Consider the following 21,318-nt stretch of genomic DNA (forward strand, 5'->3'; position numbering starts at 1 on the left):
CCGTGTGTTAATGTTCAGTTGACATCCTGTGGAACCATTTGGAAACCAGGCCTAGAGGAAGGAAGTGAGGTCACCTGGGGTGGGTATCTCTGGCCCTTCCTCTTTTGTTTCCTGTTGCCACGGGGCAAGGGGTTGCCTCTGCTCCATGTTCCCACCATGACACTTTACCTCCCTGTAGGCCCCAAAGCAAAGGACCAACCAACCATGGACTGAAATCTCCAACAGTGAGGGAACAAAACTCTACCCTTTTAAAGTCACATTAGGTATTTTGCTGCAGTAATGAGAAACTGACCGAGAGCACATATATGAGAAAGATACTATTACCATGTGCATTTTACAGCTAGTGAAACTGAGGTTCAGGGACATTACCACACAAAAGAACCTGAATTGGAACCCAGAGTCCATACCTGAAGCCATTCGTGCTGCCTCCCACATGCCAAGTGCCTTCTATGCAGTATTGCCAATTTTTACAATAACTTTCAAAGAGGCTACCATGGTCCAGAGACATGAACAGTCTTGCCCAAAGTCACAGAGATAGTAAGGAAGAGTTTTAGGATCCCAAGTCCGGGTCAACCTGAATTATCCCCTCACTCTGAGGTGCTCCGCTGACTGCTTTAAGGAGATCTGGCTCTGGCAAGGACTGCGTGGCCTGAGCAGGAGGTGACGCAGGGACGCTCACCACGTTCTTATAGAAGAAGTACACCACCATCCTGGCCAGGCGTGAGTAACACCAGTGGCCATGCACAAGCAGCAGCTTCTTGAGGTGTTTGAAGCGGGAGATGGCAAAATCGCTGGACATGACGGCCTGTGAAGGAAAACAGAGGCGTCGGTTTGTATACAAAGCTACCAGTGCCACGGAGGGTGATGCTTTGTTCTCCCTCCGAGGCAACAGAGTCTGAAAGTCCCCCTGAATTCTGACACCCCACCCACTCTTCTGGGAAATCTAAACCTCACTAGAATCCAAGAAGGGCACACTAGGATGGGCCAGTGGTCTAGTCTGGCCCATGATCTCCATCCACTTTCCCAAAAAGCATTTATTTGGGCCATGTATGTGGCAGGCTCTATTTTAGGAATGTGATAGTGAGCAAGAGAGTAGGAGCTCCTATTCCAACAGTTCTCCAACCTTTGTGCACCCTTTGTCATCTCCTGGGGCAGCCCATTAGAGCCATTCGCAGAGGGAGCTGGGGGCTGGATAGTTCTTCCTTTAAAGGGAGTTGAAATGTATCTTCTGCTCTCAAGAAGAGTCATAATGAGATATAGTCTAGAGCACTCTTAAGAATATGAAGTTTGGACATTCCTGATTATAAATCCTGGTGTGAATCTTGGTTAGGTTACTTCAACTCCCTGAGCCTCCATTCCCTCATCTGAAAAGGACACAACAACAATCCCTAATTGTGGTATTAAGAGCCAATTAGAGCCAATGAGATAATAAATGTCAGGTACCTAACAGGGCTGGCATAGGGTAGAAACCTAAAGGGTAACACGGAACTATTTTGTGGCTCCTTATTTGATGTTCTTTCATGCTTACCAACAAATTTAGGCAATGCCAAATGTCTGCACTGTTGAGGGGAATATAATTTATAATGCTTTTAAACCACAAAGTGGGATCTGTTTTAGATGCCATCTGTTTTAGAACAGCAACTCAAGTTAGTATGCTTGTTCCAAGCTGCATTTTGAGTAAATTAGCAGCACTGTGAAAGTGTACTAAGCACCTGATGGGTTAGTCTGGCCATCAAGACTAAAGTGGCAATAGAAAAATGTCTTTAAATATCCTTCTCTCTGTTATGGAGGACGCTGCTACTTTGGATGTGGGTGGAGGTTATACAGAGGACATGTGGAGTCAAGGAAGGCTTATATTTAGGGTATATTCAGCTTTAGCATGTAGGTATCATTGGTCATCTATGAAAACCAAACATTCTTTGCTCTCCCTCTGATTTTTAAAGTCTGGGCAATAGGAGTGTACTGTAGGAAGTATGTTGAGGCATGAAAGACCTATGACTTTAAGTTGATAATTCTCCATCACTGTGGGTTATTCCTTAAATCTCCAGTAAGGAGATTAAAGGAGAGTAGGGGAGAAACAAAGATAAAGGCCAGTAGGGACAAAAGAATAGTTGACGAGCATAGTACCTGCATGCCTTCCTGTCCAGATATCCCAATTCCAATATCAGCAGCTTGAATCATGCTTACGTCATTTGCTCCATCACCTGAAAGAGAAAGAGGTCATGAGGTGTCTTTATCCCCGCCCCGGCTGCTCAGTGACAATGAGATGGCTGTGAAATGTTCCTATTTGAAAACAGCTGAGCTTTTTAAATATTTCTCTGAAGAGTCCATAGAAAACCATGAAGCCCTACTTTTTCTTTATTGTTGAACAAGTATTTATTGTAAGGGTCTTTTCTCTGGGCACAATATTATGTATCAGAGATACAATGGTGAGAAAGAGAGCCACGGGCAGTGAGTCCTTCACAGTTTAAAAAAGACCTGTGCAAATGTTATGATGGGCTTTACCGATGAGCAACCTGAGCAATTTAGAGATTTAGCCAGGGTAATCCAGCTAGAGAAGGGATAGAGAAGAGTTAGAACTCAGACCTTTCTGAGTCCAGGACCAATATGCTTCTGTAACTCACTCTGACTTGAATACTGACCATGTCAAAACAAGAAGCATGTTTAGCAGCCAGGTCATCAGAGATTATGAATGTTGTCCAAGGGATTCAGTTTTCTTTCTAAATACTGGAAATGAGATTAACTTTCTACTGTGGTTGTTGTTGAGGTACATTTACTGACATTGCACTACCATTCAATGAGCTGAGCTGTTTCAGGAAACAGAGGTAAACCATGGCCATACATATACATAGGCATATATGCACACACCGGTGTGAACTTCCTTTGTACCAGGACTATCAAATAGATCTGGTATGGGTAAAATATGCTAGATCTACAATGGCCAGCACAGAAACTGCTAGCCAAATATGGCTATCGAACTGTAGTTGGTAAGATTCTGTTTACTTTAAATTAAATTTGAGTAATCCTGTGTAGTTCTACACATTACTCTGTAGTGAGGCTTTCTCTGGAAGCCTGACTCTTCCAAGCGCTTAACATTTCTTTTTCTTCAGGATGACACATCACTGAAAACTTTACTTTTCCTGTCAAAGAGGGGTATTGAATATTAGGAAAGATGATTTTAGAAAAGATAGCATTGAGTTTTATGTGTTTTTAACGTGGGACTTCTCATAGCTTTATCTTGTAAAACAGAGTTCAGCAAATTAAACTCAAAAGGTCAAATAACAAATATTTTAGGTTGTGTGAGCTGAGAAGAAAAATCAAACAATTGTTCTGGTTGAAACGCAAATAGTCTTTTATAAAATTTACATTAAAATCTAAAAACCAAATGATCAAAGTAATGTTATGTGCTTGTATGGATTTGCCAAAATAAAACCTATTAATTAATATGTATAGCCAATTAAAGAAAAATGAAAAGGAAAACAGAATGTGAAGACAAACCAAAAAAACCCATTTTTAGCATCCATACAAAAGCCTGCAGTGGGCTGGGTTTGCCAATCCGTTTTGTACACTACACGGCCTATATTCTCCTGGTGCCAGTTCTTTTTTTCCAGTAGCTTCTCAGAATAAGCTGCAATTAAGTTTATATTTTTCAAATAGAGCGCATAGAATTGGAAGAAAGTGACAATGATTTGCTAATTATCTGATAACAGAATATAAAAATTTTTGTCACTGTATCTCATAAATAGGTACAATTATGTCAATTAAAACATAAAACCAGAAAAGTTGTCATTATAGGTAAACTTTGTTTTTGCAATGATTTTCTTTTCTTGATAGCATAGCAGTGCATAATTTTAACCTGCCCTGTGGCAGAATAAATCCAACTTTCAACCTCTTCTGTTGACACAACCAGGAGAAGCGGAGATGTGGAGCCCTGCCATTTCTCACCCTGCTGCGTTTGTTTCTGTTGCTATGGGAGTGAAGCTAGTGACTGACCTCTCAGAATCGGTCCTAGGCTATGTTGCCTTATGTGTGTCTGAATTATTGCAGAGGACAATTCAGAGTATAAAAGCAGAATGCAGGTGCTAAAGATCTGCTTTCTGCATTGTTCCTGTTCCCCCACTTTTAAAATTCTAAATTGCTTTTACTTGATTAGGTATGCAAGGGGGTGGGAAGGGAGAGCACAATATCTACTAGATCTCATTTGAAACATTCGAAATCTCTTTCCATGCCTGTGTAGAAAGAAGAGAGGCTACATAAACACACCATCTGCATAAATGTCACTAAGTGGAAGCAAAAGTGTGGCCCCCACTTATCTGAGGAGGTGCATTCCAGGATCTTCAGTGTAAGTCTGAAACTGTGGTTTTTCCTATACCTATATACATGTGTGTGGTAGGGTTTATAAATTGGGCACAATGGGTTGAATGCTAGTAACTAATAATAAAACAAAATATTATAGTAAATTATAGAATGCTATCATAAAATTACTTAAAATTTACAAAGTATTTCTAGAATTTTCCATTTACTATTTTTGGACCTCAGTTGGCTATAAGTAACCGAAACTGTGAAAAGTGAAACAAGGATAAGGGGGAACTGCTCTACTTTCTCTATGCTTAGTATGTGCTGGCATATGACCAAACAGTGAATAAAACAGAGACTGGGTTTTTCAGCTCCTAGAGCACATGGTTTATCGAGGTGGCCCCCACAGAAGGCTTGCTGGTGCTTGGACCTATGGGTAGTGGTTGCTAGGGGGAACCCCACAGGAAAAGAAAGTTAGCTGCAACTGGAGAAATGGTTGTTTTACAGAGGAAATCGCTTATACAAAGAGCTACAAGTGAGAGAGAACAGGGCCTATGCAGAATGGAGAGCAGTTTCATTTGGTTGGAACACGGAGGGTCAAATGACAGGGAGAGGAAAGTGCCAGTGATAAGACATGTGGCCAGAGGGCATGAAGGTTGTTGTATATCACATTTGATTGTTTCTGGAAGGCTTTAAGTGAGTAGTTTTTATTTCTGTGCTTCAACATCATTAAAATTTACTCCTTTCTAAGCAATTAATCAATCTACCAACCAACCAACCATCCAACCAACCAACCAACCAACCAATCAGCCAGCACTTACTGGGGATGTGCTTGGTGCTGGGCTTATATTTAGGAATAAACATACAAAATAAAAGTGAACCAATCCAAACTAAAACAATTTCATTATCAACCAGCTACACTCAGGAGGATATTAAATTCATAAGTACCTGAGGTACTGCTGTACTCAGTATAAAGTACTGTAAAAGTATAAAGTAGTGCAGGGAAGTGATCTGAGTCTCAGAATTGAGATAGCTGAGTGTATATTTTCAGCAGTGACATTTCCTGAGCTACCAGCATGTTCTGAATTCAGTGCCCTTGCCTTGACCTCTAAGTCCTGAATTTTCTTTAGCTGACTTGCTAGTTCCAAGACCTTTGATTTACTCTCTGTGGTTAACCTCTGCTTCATCTCCTAGTTGCTGCATCTTGTTATTTTGAACTTTCTAAGACTACGAAAGTCTTGATTTTGATAACAGACCTCCCACCTGTGATCCAAGACTTCTGTCAGACCATCCCTGCCAAGTTGCCACCCATATCTCAGCATGGTGGGTACCTATGGAAAGGGTCATCACGCTCAACTTGTCTCGCACCAGCTTGACAATCATACTCTTCTGGAGTGGGGTAGAGCGGCAACAGAGGACAGACCGGCAGTACTGAGTCAACTCCAGGAACTTCTTCTCTAGCTTTCCCTGGAAAATGACATTCAACGTCTTCCCATCTATAACCAATCCAGCATCTGGGACTGCAGCTCCTGAGGTGGTGGATGGTGTTTCGGAAGGTAGGCGGAACCCAAAGAGCTTGCAGTCTGGCTTCTGTAGTTGGTGGAGTTGCTTTACTTCTTCCAATGCACAGTTGAGGATGGATTCACAGGTTTCCTGTACAGGGTCAAACAATATGGTTTAGGAGACAACCTTGGAAATATGTGTTAAAAGCCACACTTGATTATTTAGGAAGAGAGTTATAAAACTAGTACCATAGAGATTGCTCAGGAATTGCTCTCCAGTTTCTCCCAGTATTTGAAACAGCATCAAAACAATATTAATTTTGAACCAATCAGTAACCATAATAGGAGACACTGCTTGGAAATATAGGTGGAAATAGCTCAGTAAGATAGGGGCTGATACATGGTTGGTATAAGATAATAAACAATGCTAAGATGATGGTAAGTAATGACAATATTTCCTGCTGGTAAAGTGCCTTTGTGTTTCTCACAGGTCATTTCAGTTCCCTGATGCTCCTTAGAATATTCCTGTGGATATTACCCATCTTAATTTAGAGATGAGAAAATTGAAACAATGAGCTCTTCAATAACTCACCCAAGCTATTTAAATGTATCAGGGGAGTCAGAATCATTACTACTTGAATTGGAAACTTTTGAATTACAAAGATACATTTATCCTGGGTTTATCCATTGCTCTTATCCATAGAGGGTCCTTAGAACTGTAGTATAAATAGATGATATTGATTTGAACTGACCATGGATGTGAAAGTCTTATTCATTGAAAAAATCTTGTTAATGATGTTTTCCTGTTGTTTACTTTGAAACACATGAGTACATTATTTCTATCGGTTCTTTCCCATTACTTCTGATGGTTCTAATCATATTCTTAATATCTCTTTAATTTCTGTGAACTTCACTTTTGAATAAAGATTGAGGGAGATTTGGAAGCAACAGTATTAGGAATCTTAATAGCATTACCTTGAGACCATAATGCTGTGAAATAAATCAGACACAGAAGGTTAAATAAGACATGTTTTTTTTTACTTGAGATGCTCAAAGTATAAATAAAGAGAAAAAGAAAAGGTGATAGGAAACATGGAGACCTTTTGAAGATGGGAAGGGGATTTAGTGATTGTGGGGAGAAGGAAGCAGAAGTAAAAAGGATTAAAATGTAATATGTATACATTTCAACTCCCTGTGATAAATGTATTCATTAAAAATGTACTAATAAAAAAGAATAAAATTCAGAAAAATATCTTTTTACAGTCTTCATTTTACAGTGTTCTTTTATCCTTGGCAAGGGATGATAGCCTTTGTTTGTTGAACTCTTAAAGTTTATTCTAAAAGTATTGTTCAAATGAGTCAATTTAAATGAAATTATTAAATGATAGTAGAGGTCTTGTGGATTTTGGCAAAATTCGTGCAGGTGGTTTCCAAGTGGCAAGTTTGGAGAACACTGATCTAGAACATCTGAAATAATTTCTTCTGGAGCAAACAGTCCTAGTTCATTATTCTTGAGCCTTCCTTGAGGAGATGCTACATTGGGTTTTGTAGGCCATAGGTTATGTAGAAAACCTGGGCACGGACAATAGGAGGGGGTTTGAGAAGTGAGTGATTATATCAGAGGCTCTTGTATGGGAAAGAGAACAATACAATTTTTTGCAGGAGGTTGGAGTGGGTAAAATTTATATAAATTTCTCCACTACATGATTGTAGCAAGTCATTGAAGAAGTTGGATTCAAAGTCAAATCTCTGAATTTACTTGTTCCAATTTTTCTAAGTGTTAATTACAATAGTTACTATTTACTGAGCATTTGTTGCATTTTGGTTCCTGGCAGCAGGCACTCTTAAGAAGACTCCCAGTGATGTCCCCTTACTGGTAGTCATGTCCTTGTGTACTCTTCCACTCAGTGTGTGCTAGACTTAGTGATTCCTGTCTAATGAAAAACTTCCTTTAAATGATGACAGAGCCAACAAACTACAGGTAGCCAGATAAGGTGCTCCTGGAGTTCTAACTCACAGGATCATAAATGTCTGTTTCAGTTGCTGAGTTTTGGGGTAATTTGTTTTGAAACAATAGATAACTAACACAGGTATTGGCTAAGTAAGTACTTTTTTCCTTCCATCTTGTTTAATCCTTTCAGTATCCTGTGAGGTAAATATTTTTAAGCTCTACAGATGAGGAGAATGAAGTTCAAGAAATACAGTTTTGGGACAATATTAAACTCCAGTATATATTAATAACAGTAGTTGTTAGTCTGTTTTAAAACTCCTTCACATGTCAATATTTCCAGTGATGAGTTAGTAATTCCTTCATTTTATGGACAAGAACTTGTTCTATAACTTGCTTATGCTTACTGCTTTACATACACAGGAAAGAAACAGTAGCCTTAAATCAATTTTTAGTGAATTAGGCAAATTAATACCCCTGGAGAAAATATCCTCTGAATATTTAATTACACTAAACTGGGGTTTAAATAAATCTAAGAATGCATTGCCACAGTTTCCAGCTTAACATACTTATATATCTTCCATTTGTTCCTAGGCAAGGGAATAAGAAAGACTAATCTTATAGGTTTAGGGGGCTCAGGGGTGGAGGCAGGGATAAGAATCCAGGCATCATCTTGGAGGGTCCTGAACAGCTTTAAAAGATCAACAGTGAGTGAATTAGAGATTCAGTGACTAAACTGACATGACTTGGAGTGTTATCCACTGTTCTTTGGGGACCTTAGCTAGTTAATCAACAGACACCTTTCGCTTCCTACAGGAATGTGTTGTGTTGTGACAGGATCCACAGACACTCCCTCCAGCCCACCCAGGATGCCAGCCCCATCGGTTTACAGTTTGCTGAAGTTCTTTTTTCAGAAGCAGCTGGAGGAAAAGGATCATTGCAAGGATCAGAGCAAGTTTCCATCATGAGCAGGGCAGACCAGTCTTAACGCTATCACAGACGTCAAGCTCTCAAGCAAGCTACAAATTATTATTTTTCCCAAGCCCAGAATTAAAGCTAAAGTTTTCCCTGAGATTATTTTCATTTCAAAAACTCACTGGAGCTTAATCTAATTATAACATAATCTGCACCTGATAGGAAAGTAAATGACTTTTCCAATTCATGGAATGGGCCTTGGGCAATTTTAATAATGTACACTTTAAAATAGATGTGTGTATGGTTTCTTTGTGGAATAAAAACTAAATATAAACCTCCTCTAATTTCTATTCTGGGTCTTGGTTAGCCTCAGGCAGAACTGAAGAAGAGAGAGATTTCATTGTCCTCTCTGGGTCCTTTTCTGGCTGTTTTCATTTCCCCGCCATTCTCCCTCTCCTCCATCCTTCTCCTTACAAAATGGCCTAGGTCTCTGGCTACCCACTACCCACCACATCTAAAGTATAGTGCTTTTCTTGACAAGGTCCTCCTTTCAATCCAATCCCTGCCTCCTTCTGTAGGACATATACCTCTCAATGCCTACCTCCTCTCAGTGAGGAGGGTGGTGGAAACTTACTTTCTGTAAATTGCATTGTGAAAATAGATTTCACTTCCTAGATACAGAATTTCAAGGTAGCTTGGAGTACCTATCTTCAGATTCATCATGGCACTCTCCTGAATCTTACTCCTGGACACCCATAACCTATTCTGGTTGAAAGTTGCTGTTTTAGGATGTTTGCTTCTTTTCTCCTCTCTCCCATCCTCTCAGAACATACTGCCTTCTGTACTGTGCCCTTAGAGGTCTACTCCATGGCACACACCAGTGTGACACACAAATTGGTGCAGAAATTTTAAGCTCAGAATAATTTCAATTTGGTTGGAATTTTTCCAATGGATGAGCTAATCTTAAGCAATAAGAGAGCAACAAGTGAGGCACCGCAAGGACACAGTGTGGAGAAGGTAAGCAGCACTAGCTCAGCGGGACAGCAGTGTTCTAGAATTAGTCTGATCTCTTAGGACTAGCAGGGTCAGCCTAGGCAAGTGCTTACGCCCCAGTTGGTCTTCAGTTTTCTCATCTGTAAAATGGGAGGATTGGACTAAGGGTGGAATCTAGTGTAGGGGATGGCAACTCAGCATATTATTTTAAGACAGAATCATTCTAGCCTTAATACAAACCTCAAAACGTGTCTTGAGAAACATCTTGGAGGGTTGTAGAGTTAACTTTGCAGTCCTGACTTAGCCCTGGAATGCTTCTCCAAAGACAAAGAACACCCGGGCCCAGATAACCACCTATGACCCTGCCTGGGTTGTTTGATCCCTTCCCTGGCCCTAGATAAACATTGTAACCATAAAGGAAATGTATGGGCATCTAAGGGGGACATATAGAACTGAATACAGAAAGTATATATCATTGTGGTTGAGCTCATGACCATAGCCTGACTCGGTCACGTGGCACAACGAAAACAACGTGTGGCCAGGGCTACAGCATTCCAATCTGTTACCATGGAAACAAAAATCTATATAAGGTGGGACAAAGAGTGGCCCACTCTCCCACTTCCCTGATTGGCAAGGTGGAAGGAAGGGTGGCTAGCCTCAAATCAAACTCTGTTTTGTTCTCCATAGAGTTGGTCCCTTGTGGTCTCTTGTGGAATACAGCCCAATTTACACCAGGGGATTTCTGCCGTAACACTAGAAGAGGTAAAACTTTCTAATAAGTAATATTAGAAGTAATATAAAAAGAGACTAGTCAATCAAATGTGGGGATGAGGTGGAGGATACTGGGTTGGGTAACTTCCAGGGTCTCCTGAACTCTAGGATCCAGTGATATTTTAGTGGGAGGGATACTTGTGGTGTTGCCTCAGCCCCACACATGACTCTATCTCTTGTTGGCAAAGAGGTGGCTCTGTACTTGAACATGTGGTTCCCCACTTTGGCCTCACCTGACTCTCTGTATTAATGGAGTAAACGGTGTCCATTTGACTTAAGAGTCTGCAGGAATAGGCGATATTGACTGCTGTCTCCTGCTTATCTCCTGTCAAGACCCAGAGCTGGATCCCAGCCTCTCGTAGAGCAGCAATGGTATCTGGAACGCCTTCCTGTAGCCGATCTTCGATCCCAGTGGCTCCTGGAGTAATGAAAGATAACAGAGCTCACGTTTATGGTAAAAGAGTAGCTGCTGAATTCCACCGAAGTCCTGTGAAGCCAGGCAGTATCTATTAAATACCTCCCATGCGGTAGGTTGTGGTAGGAAACTAGGATACAACCGTGAACTAGGGAGAGCTGGTCTCTACCCTCTCAGAATACCAAGAGCATTGAATAAGAATAAGAATTGTACCTTCTCTCCAAGAAAGTTATTTCTAGGAAGTTGTTTTTCACAGGTTATAACTGAGGCTTTAAGCTTCTCAGAGGCCTCACCCAAGGTCCCTGAACAAGGACGCACAACTGAGTTACAAGATGAGAAAGGGCCATGTGCTGTGTGAGTGTGTAGCATGGAACTTGAACTTTACCTAGGTCTGGGAGGGTCTTGCAGAGAAAATGCCACATAAGCCTAGGTCAGGAGGAGCTACCAGAGGGGAGGGAGGAAGATCCCAATACAAAGATCGGCATAGCCACCAAACTGAAGGCAGAGTGGTGTAGGTGACAAGGCCAGGGAGGGAGAGGAGGACTGTTGGGGGGTGCAGAGCCTTGCTGGAGCCTAGAGGGATTCACAGTTTATTTGGTAGCAAAGAAAGCTATGAAAAGGTGCTACGTTGGAGAGGGAACTGAACAGCTTTGTGTTTGAGGATCATTCTGAAAAAAACACACTAGAGATGGCAGGAAGCAGGCTGAGTCTCAGCGCTAACGCTACTTGGGAAGCTGAGCAAGAATGCCGAGGCGAGCTGACCTGGGCCTGGACTGGCATGGTGGCAACAAGAAGAGAAATGGAGATGCAGAGCTCTGTGCTCTGCAACTGATTGCAGAAGAATTAATAGGGATTCATATTTTTGATACTCTTCTTGAAGGGAATTAAACATGCAGATGCCATCGATTTTGAATGATCTGAAGCTTTACATCAACTCTGATGAATATATACCCAAACATTGAATAGTTGCTAAGTGACTAAACAAAAATAAATCTGCATTTAAAATGAGATTCATTTCAGGCCACAGACTAATGGCTGCCCATTTCACTGTGGGCAGGAGCAAGGCATTTTGTTTCTTTTAATAATCCGGAGTGATAATAGGTTGGCAAAGCAGTTACATTGGATGCATATTGAAAAGATCATTTCTTATTTTGAAACTCAGTGTGAAAGCAATGAAGCTTTCTGGGTGGCAAGAGAAATCTTTTCCTGAGCCACCTTCCCAAGTCACCTTCAGGAGAAAAATAGAACCTCTCCATCCCCAGATGTGCTTGGTTTGCATTTTAAGCCCAAATGTCAGGTAAACAATCCCAGGAAAAGTGATGGATCACACCTCATCTTTCCCTTCCAGGGTTAGCCTGGGAGGTAAGATTCAGAAGCCGATTTATATTATAGTGAAGGAGAGAGGAGGAAAAACACATTTGTTTGTGCAAAAGAGAAAATGAAACAGGAAGGCTGTGATCGCCTTTCCCAGCCCGGGGAAGCTGGCAGGTTATAACAAGTGAGTTCTGTTTCAGCACAGCCAGCTGATATACTTGTCACCAACCAGGACTGGAACCCCATGTCAAACCAAAGAAGCCTCCCAAGGTGAGAAGGGGGCAGGCACCCTCACGGGAGGCCTTGTGTAGGGGGCAGAGTTGTCTGGCCTAGCTGCCCTGTGGCTATTGTTAAAATGATTCGTATGTCCAGCTTTAAAGGGGGCCTCATACAACAGCAAGCAAAGGTCTCTGTAGCCAAGATGCAGGAAACGAAAGCTGAATGGGGAGGTAAGGAGCAAATTTTCCTCCTTTCCCTGCCAGCTGTCCTTCTAAATCTTGTTGCTACCTCTTATATGTTCAGGCATCATGTCTTACAGTGGCCTTGGGTCTTTTTCCTTGGACTTCTGCCTAGCTGGCCAGCCAAGGGGTATGATTCACCCAAAAGAGAAGTTAAGGCTCAGAGGGGTGCAGTAACATGCTGCCGGGCACATAGTAAGGTCATGGCAGGGCTCTCACCTCACCCTCATCCCATGGTCAGTGCTGCTCCCCAAGAGGAAAAGAAGCTTTCCTTGTGTGGTCGGTGCATGTTACTGGGCGCTGCCTTACTAAGACTCTGTTCTGTTCCCCAGGTGTGAGATTAGTGCTGATAAACCAAGCCTCCTCTTTTCTCCTTCGCAATACTTTTCCTTCGACAGAAACACAACCTGGCTCTTAATCACCTTCGGTGCTTCTACTCCTTTCCCCGCATGTCACGCTACCTTCTGTGTAGCAGTGATTTCTGTGACGATGCCCTTCTCCTCTCCGGACACTTAGCGTATGATTTACACGGCCCTTCATGATCTGGGTTGCACTGACCTCTCGCTTCCTAGCAGCTGTGCCCTACAGCCTGTGGTCCGGTCACAGCATACCTCTTGTTTCCATCTGGCCCAGAATCTCACTTCTGGGCCTTCATTTGGGCTTTTCTTTGCCTGGAACATGCTCCCTTTCCCTTCTCCTTCTCCTTTCAGCTAATGGCCTTCTAGGCCCTTGGCTCTAGGGCCACACTGACACCTCCTGCTCTATGCTTTTCTTCCATCTGATAAAGCTTCCCGCTCAGCTCCCATCACTTGCTTAGTCATCCAGCGTCCTGCACAGACTTGGAGCTCTGGGAGAGCAGACTCTTGTCCCCATTGTACTCCCAAAGGCTAGCATGGAGCTATGCATGTAAATATTTGAACGAGCAGAGTAATGTGCAGTTGGAGAGGAGCTCCTTCCAGCGGGGAATGCAGATGCCCCAGGGGGTCTTCAGGAAGCACGGGGTGAGTGTTCATATGGCCTCTCTATGCCAAATTCCTAAACGGGGACCAAGGGGAGGCTGCTAATCGAGATAAATTTGTAGCAGTGTCAGACGAGGGCCAAGAACTTCCTTTGTAACTTGTAGCACTGTTTATCCTATAAGGATGACTTATTTTTAGCTACCGAGTAAGGTGAGTTGGTTCTCCAGATGCTGTGCTGTCTCCATCAGAAGGTCATCTCGGTTGTCGAGTGAAGCCTCTGCCTGGTGCCGGAAATTGGCCCATCTCCGAAAGTCCTCTTCACTTATGACCTGCAGAACAGGAAGAGGCTCATTAATAACTTGGGTAGGTTATAAGCAGAATCCCTCTTCCTTCCTCATCAGCTGGGTCTCAGGGGCCTGTCTGAATCTCACTACATGACTTGATGGGGATTTGAATGCAGACGTCAGTGAAATCTTGATCTTTCTGTTGTACCGTCACTAAACATCTGTTGGATCCCTATTATGCTTAAGGCACTGGAGATGATTGAAATAGACAATCTCAGGATCCTTGGGTGGAAGGGGACAGATATTAGGCAAGTAAGTAAACAAATTGATCACTTTAAGGAGTCATATGCAGGCAATAAAAAGGATGATATGATGGAGTAGGACGGGTAGAGAGTCGTTGGAGAAGGAGGCTGCTTTCTTTTCAATGTTCAGTTCTCTTCAACGGGTGGTGAGCAAACTAAACTCCAATGGTGAGAAAGGGTCAGTCATGAGGAAGAGCAAGTTCAAAGGCTGTGAAACAGCAATGCACTTGGTTTTCTTTTTGTTACTTGAATACATCAGTTGGCAGAAGCATTGTAAGAAGGTGGGGTGGGGCTGGAAAGGAAAGCAGCAGCCATATTTTACACAGCCTGCGGACCACTCCACCAGGCACGTATCATACCAATGGAGGTGCCATCCCCCACCCCGTCTTGTGGCACTTTGAGATCCTTCTGTTAGCTTTATGTACATTCTATCTTTTTTCCAAGGACCAACTATTCCTTGACTCCCTCTGTATGACACTAGAGGGCAAACCTGGGGGACACATGGACCTTTACTTTGAAGGAATGTATAGTCTACCGGGTGTGGGAAGAGGGAGAGAAAATATACATAAAGACTAATGGAAACTAGAATGTACTAAGGGTACTCTAATTCAAAGTATATTAGTAAGCACTTGTTGCTGTCCCAGGTACTGTACATATATTACCTTGGTTATTCTTTATGAGGCAAGGACCATTAGCACCATTTTACAGGATAAAAAAAAACAAACAAAAGAAACAAACCCCAAACAAACAAACAAAAAACCCTCAGGGAGGCAAAGGAACATGCTTAAGGCCATGCATCTAAAAGTAGCAAGAGACTGGGAGTTTTGCACAGGTGGGTCTGGCTTTATTGTGAGCGCTCTCAATCGATATTCTGCACTAAGAAAAATAAAAGAGATCAAGATCCATAGGGATTTATGGAGAAGAAATCACTCATAGCCATCCAGAAATGTATGCCCATCACAGCACACCTACTAGATGTCACGTTTCTCATCAGGTGCCCCTGCCTTGCAATTCACAGCCCATTTCCTATCTCTTTCACAGGTGGCGCAAAGTTAAATATCTGAAGAGCACGAGGTGGGTAATTTACATGACTCGCTGGGCCAAGGGAGTGGTAGGCACTTGTGACCAGAAGAACATACCTGGGCTTACCCTGTGTCCCTCATGAAAGAAATCACCTACTACGTGCTTGTAGGTAATTGCTGCCACTCCACGGGGAGCAAATTTTCTAGATTCTCTAGATTTTGTAGAGAAACTAGAAATCTAGATTTTTTGTGGTACTGGGAATCAAACTCACAACCTCGTGCTTGCCAGGCAGGTGCTGTGCCACTGAACTATATCTCCAGCAAATCTAGATTTTTAAATGACCGCACAAAGCCCCCCCCCCCCAAATTACAATCCAAGCAAAGAATACACATTTTAAAAGGCTGCTTTGAAGACACAGGGACAGTATTGAAAATTATGAGTTACAGGCTGTCCATTAGGCATACAATGAAAAGTGCAGAATGACAAAGCCATAGCCCTATGAGATCTTACGGTTCAGATATCTGCTCCAGAAAACTTGTCAAAGTCATGGATTTTTGTGGTGAGTCAGAATGGCTAATCTTAAAGTCCTAAAACAACCAACACTGAGGATCTTATATAAAGAAAAAGAAAGGGCCTACTGCAGGTGAGGCCATTCAGCTACCTAAAGATATTCAAAGCCTGCTTGGAGGAAATTGCCCTCACCTTCTTGGCGATACACAGCGTGCGCAGACCGTCTCTTGCATACAAGTCTAGATGTTTTTGGGTTCGGGCTTGGATTTTCTTCATCTTCTTTTGCAGGTCAGCGTCAGTCACTGTCAAATAGCCATTGTTTCCCATGAGGCCATGTACACAAATGCCTAAGAATCTCTATTCCCCAGTAGCCTGGATCTTCCCATTAGAAGAGGAATGCTCTAGAGGAGGGATTCCCTTACAGCCATTCCTGGAAACAGGGAAGAGTGCTCCTGGCTGTCAGGTTGCCCTGGAAGATGACTAGTTCCAGAAGTCCTTTAATTCTCTTAAGATCTCATCAAAAAAGCTAGCTGGAATAAGTGCTGCTTAAGAAAGGCAGGGGTCTAAGGTATGGTTCTTGAACATGTGTTTTTATGATAATCACCTGGGAATGGAAATAACAGGGATTTGCAGGTCCCATTTGAATCCCTGAGGAATCAGAGGACCAGATATCCCAATTTTTATCATTACCTCCACTGCTGCTGCTTAGCCCTGGATGTCCGCTGACATGGAGGCTGTTCTCTTAGACTCTCCATCATTCTATCATTTTCTTTAGTTCTTGCATCAAGCTAGGACCCAAGACAGCTACAAATGTGGATCTCATTAGCTAAGTTCTTTGCCAACTTGGGTTTGCTGACTTAGGCTTTCTTTCTACACAAGAGATGGTCTTAGAGAAAAAAATATATTTTTTTATTTCTTGTAACTCTACTGTGGAAAGTATGTCAGTGTGCTACTTTAAGTCCTTTTGGTTAAGTTTGCATAATATATTTCTTTCAGAATTAGTTTTGTTTTCTTGCAATTCCAGTACTTTTATCTCTCAGGGAAGAAGAGATTTGTAAGCCTGGGTGCAGTCAGTCCTCCCGTTATCAACCTGTCACAGACATCACTTGTCAAGTGCAGCATCTGTGAAGCTGAGCTTGGAAAAGTTCTCAGAATCCTTTACCAGTGCTGTACTGAGACATTTATAGGCCCTAATAGTAAACAGAATTTGTATATCTCATACATCTCTGCATACAATGCAAAATTAAAAATGTAATCCTCAACAGTGAGATGAGTACAAGCAAATGCAACAAATTAATTTTTCTCTCATGTACTACTGTAAGGCTGTTTTGAGACAATGCAAAAACTCTTTTCAAATGTTACCATCTTTCAGGTACCTTAAACATTGTCTACTTTCATATTTTCTAAATGCTTTTGTTTTCTGCTTGTGAGCCTTTGAGTTTACATTTTTGCTTAGGCTGCCAGGAACCTCAGAGTCAAACTGAATGCTCACATACTGTGAGAATATTAAACTTGGGGTTATTTTTCCCATTTTTCAAAATTTTGCCTCTTGGTTGTTATGGTAACATTATGCATGTGTCTTGTATTAGAACCATCTCCAATCCATTTTGCAATCAAGTGAGGAAATAAAGAAACACCTCCAGGGCCACTTGGATGGCTGTGGCTCAGAGAGAGCGCTGTGACTCCCTTGACTCCAAAACACTGAATTCACTTGTCTGCCAGTGTCTGGGGATGAACAGAACTAATTAGCTCCCTTCCCATTCTGAACACTAATCAATCCCCATGAACCTCCTGGCTGTGCTCCACAGCTGATAATGCAGGAGGCACAGGGCTGCCCGGGCAATTCTAAAGCTTGGCTAGAATCTACTATCCTGGGAGAATCATAGCCCCATAACTGTCTTCTCCTTGTCAGCAACCAGGAAGCTGCTGTGCACTAATTCCTGCAGCTCCAAAATTGGACACTGATATGTAGGAACTTTGGAACATTTTTTTGGCTCAGTGCAAGTTTATGAAAATCCATCTGGGGGAGGCTGGGGAAAAGGATGATAAAGAGGGACACTTGAGGCTTCCCAGAGTGAACCAAGCCCGGTGTAGAATTCTGGCAGCAAAAATGGGCACTGAACTGGGACTCAGGATACCTACGCTGAGGATTTAACACTAAGTGAATTATACTATCTAAGGCACTGCTCTTTCTGGCTTGAGTTGGCTTCTGTCCCAAGTGAAGAGTTAGGGCTATGGTGTGTTCTGGTGCAAAAAATTGTGCGAGGATAGTGCACGTTTAAATGGGCTTGCAAAAGTGGAAACTGGGCTAAGTGAAGTTGATGAGGCTTCTCTAGTAGAAAACTATACAGCATCCTTAATATGCTAATGAGCACTGTGAGTCTTCAGGTCATAGTATCAAATGCAGCACACTGTAAAGATCTTGCTCTGAAAGCACCTTGTGGGCCTGTGTTCCAGTTGGGAGCTGCTGGACCAGGTGTCACCTTAACCTGAGCTCCCCATTACCCTTCCACACTGACCCTCCAACTATCCAACCCTTTTTCTGGGGCCCTGTGAGGATGGACTTACCACAGCCTGGGTCTTCCAGCAGGTCCATGATGACCGAGTCAGCCCCCTTGGTGTAGACGATGATCTCCCTGGTCAGTGGGTGCCTCACAACCACAGACATTCTCTTTCTGACAGAGTCAAAGCCCAGGGTGAAGAGGAGGTCAAAGGTGAGGCAGATGCCCTGGGGCAGGCGCACGGTAACCTGCTCTGGTGTCCGGGACACCAGCGTGAAACTGTAGGCGTGGGCAGCATGCACCAGGGCTGCCTCGTCAGGGCTCTCAGCCTCATAGCAGAGCTCAGGCTTGGCCAGGCCTAGGTCTGGGGCTTCCAATACTACCTCTTCCAAGGAAGCACCTGACCCAGACCCCAGGATGTCACCCTGGTCCCACGTGCTGCTCCTGTAGCCACCGTCGGTGGAGTAGTCGCCACTGCACACAGACGTGTCGTCCTTCTCATCTGAGTCCGTGGTGGGCCCATTGGCCCCCAAGCTCTCCCCCAGGTCTGTGTCAGATGGTGCAGTGGATGAGAAGGACTGGCTGAGGCTCATTAGCTTCAGCCTCTGGAAGAGCTGCTGAATCTTCTCCAGGGATGTCCCCAGAGCTTTGGTGGAGGGTGGGATGGTGACCTATAGTTGAAGGAGGAAAGCAGAATGTTTAAATTTTGGAGATAATTTTGCAGAACATGAAGGCAATTTTGCAGTAAGTGGAGCACCTAGGCGTTCTGTGATCAGGCTAAGTCTCCTTTGTGGGCCTCAACTACCCGTAAAATGAGGAAGTTAACTAAGATGTTTCCTTCCAGGCCTGACGTTCTAGGGATTGAAAGTGCTCATTTTCCTCTTTTTTTTTTTTTTTTTTTTTCTTTTTTTGAGCATTCCAGGCTGGTCATGATCAAAAGAAAGACCAGAAGGCAAAAGTCAGGTATTCACAGTTGGGGATCACATTCCCTGCATTCTGGTGGGAAATTTGGTTACTTTTATCTTTGTATGAGTATCTCATTTCATCCTCCCAGCAACCTCAAGGGATACTCTGATTTATGGACAAGGGGCTGGAGCACTAAGAGGGGAAATCAATGGCTGTTATCACGCAGAGAATAGCCAACAGAACTAGAGGTCAGATCTGGGTCTGCTCTACCCCAGAGATTAGACTCTTGAGCAATCCTCCAGCGTAAGCCCCCTCATTAATTTTGGAAAATTGAGAGTTGGAGGCTATCTTTTCTAAAATGATACTTCTTCCCTTTTCAAAAATAGATTTAATTTCTCAGAAAATGCTCCCTGTCTCCCTAATCTCCCTGAAGACTTCTAATTTCTTGGTGACATTTCTATGCCTGAAGTGACTTTCAGGTAGTTGCAAAACTGGGCATAGAAGCAGAGGTTGTGGTTGAGTGCCTTTGTGAACTATCTCTTCTTGTTTTATAGCCCTGTGTTGTACTACCTGATTATCCTCATCAGGGAGCTTGGCTGAGAGTTTGTGGCTACTTGAAGACAAATCTACCATTTGTAGACTTCAAAGTATAAATTTACATAAATGACCATCTACGTACATTATTTCTGTGGGATAACATCACATGTAATGTAAATTATTTTTTAATCCTTATATAAACACAGAGGCAAATATTACATGATATTATTAGGGACCGTTATGGAGTCACACAGATGATTCTGCTATGTGTTAACCATACTTCTTGTGCTCAGTTATTCAAATTTTCAGTCTCAATATTTCTTTACTTGCTAAATCCAAAGATATACTTACCAAGATTTTTTGTTTTTGTTTTTGTTTTTGTTTTTGTTTTTCTCTGGTACCAGGAACCGAACTCACGACCTTGCGCTTGCCAGGCAGGCGCTTTTGCCCCTGAGCTAAATCCCCAGCCCCCACTTACCAAGACTTTGGGTTGTGAGGGTTAAGTGATAATGCGGTGAAGTGTTGAGCTTGGGGACTGGAACATAGCCAAGTGCTTAGAAAACACTAGTATCTACCCTGCAGGCAGATAGATGAGGTTTGGAAATTGAACAGAGAGCTCTTAGGTAACTTTTCCATTTTATCTAAAAATGAGGGAATAGGCCTAAAAAGGATGATACTCATCCAAGGCCTCACACTGACAAAATGGTGACGCTGTGGCTAGGACTCAAGTGCCGTGTTACCCCTTCTTTCCTGCCTTCTCTCACTTTTACCGACAATCATCCCTAGTCCTTACCCTCTGTCTTGGCTCAGTAGTTGTGGACACCATCACAGAGTTGCAGATTGCTAGAGCAAGGAAAAAGTCAGCAGTGGAGGAGCTGGTGGACTGGGAAGGCTTGGCGGGTTTGGCATCTGACAAGGTCTCCAGCCATTGGGCGGCTTCTCGCACCTTGGTCAGTAGGTTTTTATCTGGAGTCACATCTTTCTCCTGCAAGGGAAAGAGACAAGTGAGCCTAAAGGGACTGGGAAGGGAGGCCTCCACCAGGAGACTTTTGGCTTTTCTGCAGGAAAGGATGCCACAGTCTTCACCACAATCTTGCATTCAGCAGATTCCCTTTCCCACAGGCCTGGAACACTAATGATTCTTATTTGATTCCTGCTTGTCAATCACGTTCACATATCTATCGGCTATCAGCCCTAGGAATTCTTCTCTCCAGTTTTCCTCACCATTTGGTCCCCCTTCCAGCTGCTTCTAGACTTGCTGAGACCCTCCAGGCCTCAATCTTGGATTTCTGTACTAGTCTCTAAGCCAGTGTTGCTGGCTCTTACGACTTTTCTTTCTCACTCTGCAAATGGATGACCTGTGTGGTTTTTCTATGACTCCATTATCCTCATGGTACCCTTGACTTCCAAAAATCTTCAGATTTCTATTGTTAAAATGATCAATTCATCTGGTATCTAGATGCTTTCACACATTGCATTTCCACTTTATACTCCCATTGCTTTTCAGTCAGGTCACTGTGGTAGTATGTTTGCTGCCTTCTGGATGTACACACACTATGCTCCTCATCATACTCGGGGAGGAAAATTCTCACCTATTCATTAAAATCCTACCTAGACATCAATAGCCATGAGAATTCCTACCTGACCTTTCATCCAGCTCCCAGTGAATTCTTTCTTCTGAACC

At 42.8% G+C, this 21,318-nt stretch overlaps 1 protein-coding gene and 1 long non-coding RNA gene across 4 annotated transcripts in view; one reads left to right on the forward strand and one right to left on the reverse strand.

Moving 5' to 3' along the window:
* Positions 1-5,580, forward strand: part of LOC106147443 — a 28,429-nt gene extending 22,849 nt beyond the window's left edge. The window contains exons 3-4 of the long non-coding RNA XR_001232349.1: positions 4,238-4,342; positions 5,491-5,580. This is a non-coding gene — a long non-coding RNA (uncharacterized LOC106147443). The remainder of the gene's footprint in view (positions 1-4,237; positions 4,343-5,490) is intronic.
* Atp10b (ATPase, class V, type 10B) overlaps positions 1-21,318 on the reverse strand; it is a 320,484-nt gene that overhangs the window by 24,028 nt on the left and 275,138 nt on the right. For all 3 annotated transcript variants that reach the window (XM_005376268.1, XM_005376269.2, XM_005376270.2), the window contains 8 exons: positions 20,428-20,619; positions 18,259-18,862; positions 15,883-15,992; positions 13,774-13,900; positions 10,659-10,843; positions 5,628-5,949; positions 2,128-2,204; positions 680-805 (listed from right to left, as the gene is read on the reverse strand). In XM_005376268.1, coding sequence (XP_005376325.1) covers positions 680-805; positions 2,128-2,204; positions 5,628-5,949; positions 10,659-10,843; positions 13,774-13,900; positions 15,883-15,992; positions 18,259-18,862; positions 20,428-20,619 — 1,743 coding nt within the window. The remainder of the gene's footprint in view (positions 1-679; positions 806-2,127; positions 2,205-5,627; positions 5,950-10,658; positions 10,844-13,773; positions 13,901-15,882; positions 15,993-18,258; positions 18,863-20,427; positions 20,620-21,318) is intronic.

Source organism: Chinchilla lanigera, unplaced genomic scaffold (assembly GCF_000276665.1).
Source record: "Chinchilla lanigera isolate Chin_1 unplaced genomic scaffold, ChiLan1.0 scaffold00007, whole genome shotgun sequence".
NCBI classification, from domain to species: domain Eukaryota; kingdom Metazoa; phylum Chordata; class Mammalia; order Rodentia; family Chinchillidae; genus Chinchilla; species Chinchilla lanigera.